Genomic DNA, 12,779 nt, shown 5'->3' with positions numbered 1-12,779 from the left:
ACTGCAGTCTTTGTGCAGAGTATTTAAATAGTTCTGGTTAGCCGTTAGTTAGGCTATAGTTTCAAGTGATTATAGAGTGTGTGAGTGAGCGCTTAAATTTGTTATTTTTTGATGTTATTAAATATCGATATATTGTTAATTAAATTTTTTATTGTTCAACAGCACCTTCACATACACAATTCTCAATAAAAACAATTTATCCAAATACACACTTGACTCTAATTTACAATCATTTTAAAATCTAGACTACTTTTACAACGTGACTTCCTGGGACTCAATTTTCCCGGTCCCTAACTTGACTTCGATAAATAATTTTATTTAATTCTGGTCGCTTAGTTATTAATATCACAACAGCGTTTATTCAACCAAAATTCTAGATTAATTAAAATTTACTCGAATTCAAACTGCCTGAATAATCGGCTTGTCTATTTTGAATTCCAGTAAGAATTTGAGACTTAGTCGTCAACTTGGTTAAAATTTCCCAAGGCTAAATTTTTATGTCAATTATTTTTGAAATTATCATACTGGAATTTGACAAATTTATTTATCGAAGTTTATTGAACAAATTTTTCTATTGATAATTTTACTCTTATAATTTTTGTTTTATAAAGTAATTTACTGCTTAACAATTTTAATATTCTAATTTAAGGAATTTGTATCCATTGTAATTTTATTTAAAAATTTTTGATATTTTCCCAAAAGTAAATTTCAATTATTACTTTTCATTTTGAATTTTAATTTACTTTTAATTGTTGATTTTATTAGTCAATTTCAATCTAATTTGGATAAATTTCTAATTTTAATTCCCTTTAGTTTTATTTTAATTTCTAATTTATAATAAATTTAATCGACAGAATTTCGCTCAAATGAATGACGCAGTTTAACTCAAATTTGTCGATATCAAAATTTCTGATTTATAAATTTTAACTTAAATTTATTTGACCAATTTTATAGTAATATTAATTCTAAATTCAACCTCTTTTATTTTTAATTTTGAAATTTTTCAACTTGTTAAATTTTCTATTTGTTCAAATTTTATTTTAACTATCTTAATTTCGACTTAAAATTAAGATATTTTATTTAAATTCGGAGAATTAATTAATTAATCAAGTAGGGTGACTGGAAGACGGAACCTGGCCTGTGCCTAGAGTTTCCGGGAGCAACGCAATAATTTACCGAGGATAAATTTTCTGTACCTGAGAATTTGCGACGATTTCTTCTCCAAATTCGGCTCTCTTTGTCGTTCCCGTGGCCTTCTATCGAGGCAACTTTGTCAGCCAAATTTCACAGCTTTCTCGGTACTCGGGTTCAATTACGTCGCAGCTCGGGATTTGATCAGCAGTAAATTATCTGGAATTTCAGGATAGTTAAAATAGTTATTATAGGATATTTAGGCTGGCTAAATGCCTAGCAATAAATATCAATTTTATATGTTAAAATAATCGCTCTGAAGGTTCCACAGGAAACTCAGAGGAATATAAATAATTACCTTGTATTCCAAAATCTCGTGCTGGTCTCTCGGGCTCCGGCTTCACAATGTCGCTTTTCGGTGCGTCAACTTCACTTGCCCCTGATGTGGAATTATCCCCACCCGCGGAACGCTTATTTTCTAGGCACCGGAACTTATGTTAATTTTTATTGTTACTGCGCGAGCATCCTAGACCACAGCGTTCTGTGATCCGTCGATAACTAACCGCGGCTAGGGTGAGGACCTTCAACGGGTAATGAAGGAGCCCCGTGACAATACATCATGTAATTATAAATAATTAATGATACAGGAATGGTGGGCAGTAAATGCCAATAGTTGTCGTTAGTATATACCTAGTATTTTATCGCAAGGATCAGATAATAACAATAATAGTAATATAATTATTATTAAAGTCTAAAATGGACAGCAAGTGCCAATGGTTGTCGGTAGTGTATTCCTGCAGGTTACTATATGCTATGTACAAAATAAGCGAGCTATTCTCTGTGAGGGTTTTGAGCAAAGTGTCAATCGATTCTCCAGTTCGCGGAGTATTCGGTTTTTCCCCACTTTTCCCTTCCCCTTAAAAGTACAATATCCACGGGTATGTCACACAGCTGGAAAAGTGGACAATCTGCATTGTCTCAAGTTATAGGTATAATATAAGTAATATTGATAATAATAGGAATTATAACAATAAATCATCATTGCTAACAAGAAATATAATAATATTAATGATTACTTTGCAATCATGCCCATGCGCAGTCAACTAAAATCACAATATTTGCATGCTATTTAAAGGATTCTAAACGGAATAACTGCGATTCAAAAAAGCTTCATTATTTCGAATACAGCTTTTATTTTATAAGATGAATGTAATTTTAATTTTTACGCAAAAAAACAAATTTTATAAAATTGACCACCGAGATACAATAAAAACAGTTTTTTTTTCGGTACCGCTGAGTTGAATTTTTTTATATCTTCAGGATCTTTTAATCAGTTTGCTGTTCTAGAAGACAAAATACAACATAAAGATCATCAATAGTTGCAACAATACGATGTCCAAATTTTGTATTGATAATCGTCGATTCAGAAATTCGGTATTCATAATTAACATTCACGTCAGCAAGCTTCTTAATAGGCAAAAAATTCATAAAGCGATTGACCTTGTCGATTGCTTCAAAATCCATGGTTCGAGAAATGATGAGACTGTAAACAATAATTAATAATTAACAATTTATTGAAGATAGGAACATAATAGTAATAATAACAATTATCAAAAGCTCATTAAAATACGAACCTGTCTTTTCAGATAAAATATATCAGCACAAACAAGACAAAATATATCAGGGCATCCACACCCAGCTCCGAAACTAACTTGTGATTCTAGGATAATTTCATTATCCTCAATCTATTTTGTTAGCTGGGAGTTTACCAAGCTGATGAGTGCAATGCCTCTATAATTTAGGTGATCCATCTTGTCTTCTTTCTTGTGTATCAGGGTGATTAAGGTGGATAACCATCTGTTCGGAGGGGCCTCTTCTTTTAAGATTTTATTAAGAAGGTACAAAATGTCGAGCTTCGGGTTTAACGGTATGTTTTTCAGTTCATTTTCGATGTTGTCTGGTCCCGGTGCTTTATTATTTTTGGCATGTGCAATGGCCTTGTTGAGTTTTTCCATAGTAAAATCTGAGTCCAACGTTGAATGTCCAACCCCATAAAACATTGTCTGGTCAGGAATATCAGGAGAGAGGATTGAACTGTAAACATGTTCCCAGGAATTCAGTGGAATTGGGTTCTTATGTGCATGAGCAGGATGGTAGTTAATGGTGTTTCAGAATTCCGAAGAGTCCCTGATTTTGGCTTAGTTCTCCTTGGGATTTTTCCTTGCATCTGTGTCTTCTTGCTCTTGATCATTTTTCTGTACTCATACTGAGCTTCTCTGCATTTTACCATCTTGGCTTTACTAAAGGCCGCTGCTTTACACATTCTGAGAAGATGTTTGACTTTGAGCTGATTTATCCTGCAGTCTGTATCAAACCAACCTTTAGACATTTTTTAGGCTCGGTGAGGCTTAAAAGTCATTCTTGAAGATTCTGCGGCGTCTGTAATGGCGGTCGAGAGATTTGAGCTGAGTTGGTCTGAGCTTTCCTCTCGGAAATGGGCAACTGTTTTTTCTGAATTTTTTAGCGCATCTTTATACTTCTCTTTTCGAGACGGATTCCAGCGGAAGGGGTGTACCGGTGAGTGGTGAGAGAATGTTTAAGGAGCATTAGATTGTAAGCAGAAGAGACTAACCTGGAGCGGAAAATACTCTGAAGGATTTTCTTCTTGAATGACTAATAAAATCTGAAATATCAGCCACAGAGGACGAGTTTATCCAGCATAAATTGACGATGCTACGCCAAATATGTGTACAAGTATACTGTGCAGGATAGTGACTGTAGGTTCTGCCGTTTAGAAGAACGTAACTATTACCTTGCATCAATTGGGCTAATTTACGGCCTTTTGAGGTGATTAGAGTATCTAGTATCTTTCTTTCATGGTAAAGCGTTGTATCAGCAAGTACTTCATCTGGTATTTTACCAAGGTCACCTAAACGAACATCGGAATCTCCAAGTAAGATGATTACAAGGTTACCGTATGTGTCACTTATCTCATCAAGTACAGATTGAAGCAGTTAAAAGGAGACAACAATGTCTCTTGTTGGTCTAAGATAAATACAAGCTATGATGCCTTCCAGATATGGCGATTTTGCATAGCAGAAGATCCAGCTGTTCGATATCTTGATAGTGTTTATCTGAAAGTCCCTTCTGGCAATAATAGCCAGACCACTACTAGCTCTTCCGGTGCTTCTTTCTTTAATAGTATAAGCGCAGTAAGCTTGATAGTTACGCCAACCGAGAGGAAGATTGATGTCATATGTCACCCAAGTTTCACAGATACAGTATATGTCAGCTTCTGGAAAAGAAATATGGTTAAATAAGCTGCTGCAATCGCTAGAGTTCCATGTAAAAATACTTAGTTTTTTGGAGGCTGAGTTCAAAAAAATAAAGGCGGATTTAAATTATTATTATCATCTTTTCTATGCGTGCTTACATCTTGAGGTCGAATGATCATCTGGTTAATCCATTCACCAACTTTACTTGTTTTAAAGCGTTACCTCGGGAGTCCCAGATAAACCAATCATCGTTGACCTCAAGTTCATTGCCTTTCAGCAGAGTTTTTATACCAAGTCTCTCTTTGTCCTCTGCACCTTTTCTCAGGTCGGCTGTACAGGTTAGTTTGTGGTGAGTGAGTTCATGTGAGATAGATATTTTTCTGTCTTTTAGAACCTTGGCTTTTAAGGATAAGATTTTTTGTTTGGTTTCCAGCGATTAAGCTTAACTCGAACAATTTTGCCGTATTTAGCAACAGTCTGAATACTGGAGATGTCAGACTCAGTGTCATACTTGGAGCGGAGAAAGTTTTATGCATTTGTACGGAGATTACTTTAATCCCAGGAGTGGTTTGATCCCAAATTCTTGATGATGATGTTAAGGTGTTCAGTTTCGTTTTCTTGAGCTTCAATAAGTTGATCTAGTTTTTTAATTTTCGCTTCTAAAGAATTCTGATTATAGCTGGCTAATGTTACAGCGTTCTCTGCGCTGGAGGAATTATGTGTTTCCAAGCGAGTTTCAATTGTAAGAATTTCGCCTTCGAATTCCATCTTCTTTGCTTTTATCTCTTTCCATTTAAGGGGGTATTCTAGTCTAGAATTTCAAAAAAATCGATTTTTTTTCATATTTTCAAAGTTTAACTATCTAAGAATATGTGTACGAAAGGATTTTTGAAAATTCGAATTATTTTCGGAGATATAGGCATTTTACTGACCCGGTCTCCAAACTGGTTAGGCACGGTATAATCGGACAAAAGGCATTAGGGATTCTCCGTCTACCTGAATCCCCTTTCTCAGTAAACCTTTTGTTCCTTTATATATATATATATATATATATATATATATATATATATGTGTGTGTGTGTGTGTGTGTCCTTTATGTTATACAGTGTTCACTAACATCCAGTTGCTGGCAGTTAAATCTTAACCTCAAAAACACGTGGACGTATGTGAAGTGTAGCAAAGCATAAATATTTTGTGAGTGTTAATTAAAATTGTAATAAATAAAATGGATAAAAAATCTACATCGGAAAGGATTACGCGTGCTGATCGCCCAAAAAAACGACGGTTTCACGGCTATCGGCACACTGTCGAAGAAAGTACCATTTTTACTAGTTCATCAGCAGCAAAGCTAAGTAAATCAAAGGATGAGGAGTTTATAATTGAAAATAATTCCGGGTACTGTATTTTGGAGTTTTTCACTGTTTTTTCGGCAATTTCTTCTTTAGTTCTGTGTACAAATTGCAAGAAAGAGATTAAATTTTCTAGAACGGCTCAACGTGGAGTAGGTTTTAAAATTACATTACAATGTAGTTGTGAGAGCATACAATATATATCATCATGCCCATTGATTGAAAAATCCTTTGAAGTGAACCGAAAAGTGATATTTGCTATGCGGTTTTTAGGAGTTGGCAGAGAAGGAATTAATATCTTCTGTAGTTTGATGGATATTTGTCAAGGGTTATCAATCGGGACTTACTACGCTTCTATGAAAAATATACATATAGCCGCATCTGCTGTTTATAATCTCGTTATTTCCAAAGCTGTGAAAGAAGAAAAAGATTTAATTTCAGCTTGTGATCCAAATGCCAACCCAACGGAGTTTACAGTTTCTGGTGATGGGACTTGGAAAAAAAGAGGTTTTAATTCTTTATTTGGAGTTACCACACTTGTAGCAAAAAATTGCAAGAAAGTGGTTGATACGGTTGTCAAATCCAGTTTTTGTCAAGGCTGTAATCTTTGGAAGAATAAAAAAAAATCAGATATTCTAGCGTATAATGATTGGTATGAAGATCATGAAGAAGTTTGTACCATTAATCACAAAGGAAGTGCAGGCAAAATGGAAGTAGATGCAGTTGTGGAGATGTTTTGTCGATCAGTTGAAAAACACGGCGTTAAATACGTGAAATATATTGGAGATGGTGATACTAAGACTTTCAAAGGCATACTCAATATGGATCCTTATGATGGTGACCCCGTAGTAGAAAAAAAGGAATGCGTAGGACATGTGCAAAAAAGAATGGGTGCAAGGCTACGGAAAGCGAAAAAAGCCAGTAAAGGCATTGGTGGTAAAGGAGAAGGCAAATTGACAGATAAAATTATAAATAAATTGTCTTTGTATTATGGCTTAGCAATTCGTCGGCACCCAGACTCTGTTGAAGACATGAAAAATGCAGTTTTGGCTACTTATTATCATAATAGCTCCACAGACGAAGATCCACAGCATACGTATTGCCCACCTGGTGCGGAGAGTTGGTGTGCGTGGCGAAAAGCTGCATCTGAGGGTACCGAAGAGGAGTTTGAGCATGATAATGTTCCTCTGTGTGATGAAGTCTTAAAAGTTATTAGACCAATTTATGACAGTTTATCGTCAAATGAATTATTAACTCGATGTTTAGGTTCAGAAACTCAGAACAATAATGAGTCTCTAAACTCGTTGATTTGGACTTTCGCGCCGAAACATATTCATTCCGGATCTCAGGTGATTGAAATAGCAACATTTATCGCTGTTTGCATTTTCAATGACGGTTTCTTTCCGATTTTAAAAATGATGACCCTTATGGGGATGCAAATTGGGCCAGAAACTCATTCATTTGCTGTGAGGCGGGACAACGCAAGGATTGAACGATCTGAGATACGTACATCCAACGCTTCAAAGGAGGCTAGAACTGCTCGATTGGAAGAGAGAAACGCAGAAAATAGTTTTTTGAAGTAGAAGAAGGTCCAATGTATGAAGCAGGAATGGCAGATTAAAAAAAAGTAAGTATAACATATCGTTTTATGACTTCGACAGCGAAAAACTTCACGCGAAACTTTAAACGCGTTTTTCTCAGAACATACTTTTTCAATCATCTTCCCACGATTTCTCGAATTCTACTGAACCGATTCACTTGAAATTTTCAGAGAGTCTTCTTTATAGACCTATCTATAGCCCGAACTAGGATAATCCCCAAATTCCAATTTTTACTATTTTTAAAAAATTCGAGAAACTCAAAAAAATAGTAAAAAAACCTTTTTTTTCAAACAGTCGCCATTTTGTCAAAAAAATTTTTTTTTACTAATCGCTAGTTCGGGCTATAGCGACATCACTGTAGATTAATAATCTTTTTTTTTTCATTTCAGATGACTAGGAGGGTTGAACTCGTGGGAAGATTCAGGTGCCAATTTTTTGAGACCCCCCACTTCATCAGCCGCCATTTTTTTGAATTTTTCACTTTTTTTTTTTTTAATTTTTTTTTGTATTTTAAAAACATTAATAATAAACAATAATAAACAAGTGATAAAAAATGGATGGTAAAAATATTAATTGTTTTTTTTTTACGGCACTTTAAAAATGACCTAAAATTCACTGTTCTAGACTAGAATACCCCCTTAAGATCCCAGGCTAATTCCATATTCTTGAGTTCATCGCGACTTCCCTTGATTACCGTAAGATTACGAGTTTGTACAGCAGAGATTTGAGTCTCCAAGCTTTGAGTATGGGTCTTAGCTTCAGATCTTAACATTTAAATTTCCTTGGAAAACAATAAGAAAATGCTAATAAAGTTCATTTCAGATTCGTACCGGATGACTGGCGAATCCTTTAGCTATCGGGTAAGGAATCGGGCTCATAACTTCAGGAAATATTCGTACCTGAGAAATACTGGAAATTAGTAAAAATTGTTATTCTCTGCGTCTTTTTAATTGAATGATCTAGTAACTGGATATGTTTTGAAGCATGATAGTAGCGTTTTGAAAAAAAAATAAGAGCCATATTTATTCGTAAGAACCTAAAAAAAAATGAGGTTTTATTCTTAATTTTGATTCTTGAGCGTCTTTCGATAATTCTAAAGCTATGAGACTACTTTTTTTTTGAGTTTCATATTTTATTTTCAATGAAATTAGGAGCTTGGGAAATTTTTGTTAAAAGTACCACATAACGAAAATATCTGGAAAACGGTTGACCCTAAAGGCCATCCCTGCAACTTCCCGCTAATTCCATATCTAAACGCTTCAAATTTCACTTATGACATTTTTGAGTTCTTCGATCTCAAAAATATAATTTATATGTGATTTCGAGCTCTTCGAGATCGAAAGTCTGATTAAAGTTTAATAAAACACTATTTTTAGAAATTCCAAACTGTCATAACTTTCGAATGAATCAACAGATTTTCACGCGATTGGTAGCATTCAATAGAGTTTTTTTATGTTCTTTTAAAAAATCGGAAACAAACATTTTTTAGATAAAAAATTTCGGAGTAATTCCAAAAACACACTTTTTTTGTTTTCTATCCTTCCCAATCTCTCTCGAACGAATCAACCGATTTTGACCAAATTAGCGGCAATCGACGTGGTTTTTCAAGGTTAAGAGTTAATAAGTTGGAGTTGATCGATAAAGTCGTTTAAAAGTTATTCCAAAATAAATAGTTTTAAAAAATTAAAAAACACGCTTTTTATAAAAAATCAAACTAAAAAATTGAAAATAAATTTAAATTAAGAATAGCGCTAAAAATTTCAATAAATATAAATTAATAATAGTGTAAATAAAAAAAAACTTATTTCGTTTTAAAAAAAGCGTTGGGTACATGGTGTCAATAGTTATGAATATTTTATTGACAGATTTGAGTAGAATGATTATCATTTTGATAATATCTTAAAAAGCACCCCACGCTTTTTTTGGTTTATGTATAAAAGCGTGATTTTTTGGTTTTTTAAAACTGATATTTGTTTTGTTGAATTAAAAATTCGCTTTGAGGCTCGAAAATTTGTTAACATTGGATAAATCGACTAGAATAATAGCTGGAAATTAAAATTCCTGATTTATCGACTATAGAGAAAAATTTTAATTAAAATTCTTGCCTTATCGTCTATAGATAAATATTATATAAATTAACAAAAATTATATTTTGCAAATTGAAAAATGGAATAATTTTATCAAATTAGTTTATTGTCATCGGTCCTCGATAAATCTACAAAGTTTGAACGAAATCTGGCCCTTTAAAGTGGTTCAATAACGCGCCCAAAGGAGTCGGTTACAAACATACAAACATACAAACATGCAAACATACATACGAGTGAAGCTAATAAAAAGCGTGTTAAAACCTAAAACGGAGGGAAACTGAATGTAAGTGTTCTCCTCGTTCTCTTTGGTCACCCCTTTATTTATTTAGGACGCCACTGGATTTTAAACACAGTATCTAGAAACTGGACCAGAGCATGGAGTAAGTTCTTCAGGGTCGGGAGAGATTGCTAGGAAGGAAACAAAAATTATCAAAGAAATTCATTTTTCAAGAAATTTTATTTAACCAACATCGTCACAATAATAATCCCCTTACAATTGATTAACACTTAATTCTAAGTCCTATTCCCGTTTATTCGATGGTTTCCTATCATAGTTACTAATCCCGACAGTACCCTCATATGGAGCGACCATACCGCGGTTTATATCATAGTTTCTTATTTCCGACGATACCCTCATATGGAGCGACCAAACCGCAGTTTCTAACTTATTTCCGTGTACCCCTCCTGGGCGTCTATACACGGTTTCTTATTATAGTGCCTAGTCCCGACGATACCCTCTTATGAAGCAACCATACTGCGGTTTCTAAGTGTACCTAGAAAACAGAGGAGGATATCATGAATCCCTAGACAACACTATAATTGTTTATCTCACACGCACACACAATGTTATTTATAATCCAAACACACGAAATATTCCTATAATTTTACAAATTAGAATTTTTCTCAAATTTTATTGATAAATTTTATTTTTAATCTGATCAACTAATTTACTAAATCCAAATTGAAATTCAATTAACTTATTTTCCCTTAATTCAATTTCTCATTCATTCCTAATTCTAAGTTCTTAATTAAATTAATTTCCTATTTAAAATTCTTGACTAATTTACTGCCGTGGTCTTAATAATACAACAGTAAATATTTCATACCAAGAGGTCTTCATATCTTGTATTAATAGATTAAAATCTGACGACAGAGGTCTTAATGATCTGCCGACAATGTGTTCGTTACGCCTGAGCATTTTACAAATTTATTTTTTTGTCGATTTTAATTTCGCCAAATTTTATAACATGATTTTACTTTCGTGTTTTAATTAAAATTGATTTTGTTCCATTTTATTAATTCTTCTATCCAAATTTAATTTTGCCGAAATTTGTAAATTTATTTTACATAAATTGTTTAAATTTTGTCCCAATTATTTAGTCAGAGTTAACGAATTAATTTATTTCATTGATTTATTTAATGATTTATGAACTTATCTTTATTGATTAAGAATATCTCAATTGAATTTATTTCATTCTTTTGACCAAATTATTTAATTTGTCTCTGAATAACTGAGTTTATTTTATTTCGTCTAAATTATTCTATTTTACTTTCTTTGTGTTGCTTAAAACTTAGAATTTACTTTATTTTATTCTTGAGGATTATATTTTATTTTACAACGCACTGAGATTTTAGTCACGACCTTGTGTATCCTTTAATAAGGGTTTCAGCGCGAGTCAAGATGGCTGACCCTCTCCCAAACTTTCGTCGATTTTTTTGCGGACGAAATGTACAAGCATTTTATTTTCTACTTTTAGGAATAAATGATTTTAACAATTATTTTCTGATTCTAATTTTCGTTTCGATTTATTTCACACAATCAAAATTTATTCTAAATTATTAATGTTAATTTTAACTAATTTTTACTTCTGATGATTTTTGCTGAAATATTTTACTAAACCATTTCAATGATTTTAATTAACACAAAATTAACTGATTTTACTTAAATTCAATTACCAGAGATCAAATTTTTACTTGACACCGAAATCATGAATTAACAAACTGAAATAATTCCTAGTAAGATTAATCGAGACTCTACTTACGTGTTTAATTAATAACCTGAAATAATTTCTGGTATTATTAATTAAATTTTTAGTATTTCAATTTCCGACTTGTTCTTAGTTCTTAAATTCAATCTTAATTGCATTTTGACTTGTATTTGGACTTTATTCTCATTATTTTACAAAAGTTGTTTTTGAACAATTTGTTAATTAATTCTTAATTTTTGGTTAAATTTCAATTACTTAAATTTTTCGGATAATTACTAAAATGTGTAAATTTTGTTAAAATGAATTACTTAAATTTTGGTTAAATCAACGAGTACTTGAATTTTGTTAAAATTAATGATTGTGACCGAACGCGAAATGGCGATGACTTTCAGCCGACATAAGGCCTGGCTGATGCCGATTCACCTAAAAATTATTTAGACATGATAATTGTACCTGGAGTTTCTTTATAAATTTTATTCGCAATTCCTCGATGTTGCGACTCCTGGAACTTGATCTCCGTATGGAATTTCTTCTCGGTGAGGTGTTAACTTGGCGGCAAAGTCCTAGATCACCACGTCGCGTCTCGTTCTCCTCAGATAATAATTTTCCTGGAACAGCAAGTTGGCATTAAAATATATTACAAATGAAACCAAACTTAAGCGAGCTGACATGTAGGCCTAGCAAGGATTAAATTGGTCAAGTTTTATCGGTTCGTTCTACTTAGAGCGAGCGAATGAAAAATAATTACCTGGTTAGAACTTTTCACGATGCGTTTGGTTCGACCCGTCAGTCACAATAATTTTACCAAAATTTGTTGGTTCGTTTCTTTCTTCATTCTGTCTTCCCCACTCTCTCTCTCTCGACGCCAGCGCTTCCACCTCGGGGACTTACTTACTAGCTTACAATCACTGGCGCGAGCAATCAGAGCACAGCGCCCTGGGGAATCGGTCGATAACTAACGGGCACGGATCGGAGACCTTCTTCGGATAAAGAAGACCCCGTGTACTCCGTTACAAACCACTCTTAAAAGAAAATTTTTTCACAGATTTTTTTTAGATTTCTCGAAATCCATCTGTTCGAATTAGTCCGAATAGTATTTAAAATGTAAATTAGGCCAAGCTTTTTCAAATGGCTTCAGCCGCGATAAAGTCGGTCATACCCTTCAAAAGTTATAAGAAGTTTACACACACACACACACACACACACGATGTCATCTTAGTTGGCGATTTTAACGCCAAATCGGCTGAATGGGGTGCTGACTTCTCTGACACCAGAAGAAACGAAATAGCAGACTTCGCAGCAAGACTTGACCTCATAGTGCTAAACACTGGAATCACTACAACCTTTA

The 12,779-nt window shown here is 33.5% G+C and overlaps 2 protein-coding genes across 4 annotated transcripts in view; both read left to right on the top strand.

Moving 5' to 3' along the window:
- LOC141529515 (patj homolog) overlaps positions 1-12,779 on the top strand; it is a 769,735-nt gene that overhangs the window by 416,699 nt on the left and 340,257 nt on the right. The gene's annotated exons all lie outside the window — the stretch shown is intronic.
- On the top strand, positions 5,553-7,764 carry LOC141529520 (uncharacterized). The gene is made up of 2 exons (XM_074246093.1): positions 5,553-7,382; positions 7,746-7,764. The coding sequence occupies exon 1, from the start codon at positions 5,632-5,634 to the stop codon at positions 7,336-7,338; it is 1,707 nt and encodes a 568-aa protein (XP_074102194.1). The 5' UTR covers positions 5,553-5,631; the 3' UTR covers positions 7,339-7,382; positions 7,746-7,764.

The sequence above is a fragment of the Cotesia typhae genome, unplaced genomic scaffold (genome assembly GCF_013202065.1).
Source record: "Cotesia typhae breed Kobodo isofemale line unplaced genomic scaffold, CoteBio_Ctyphae contig_48, whole genome shotgun sequence".
NCBI lineage: Eukaryota > Metazoa > Arthropoda > Insecta > Hymenoptera > Braconidae > Cotesia > Cotesia typhae.
This window is presented reverse-complemented; position numbering and strand designations above follow the sequence as displayed.

Excerpts from the sequence above, each read along its gene's own strand:
- LOC141529520 (XM_074246093.1), top strand. The coding sequence starts at position 5,632 with ATGGATAAAAAATCTACATCGGAAAGGATTACGCGTGCTGATCGCCCA.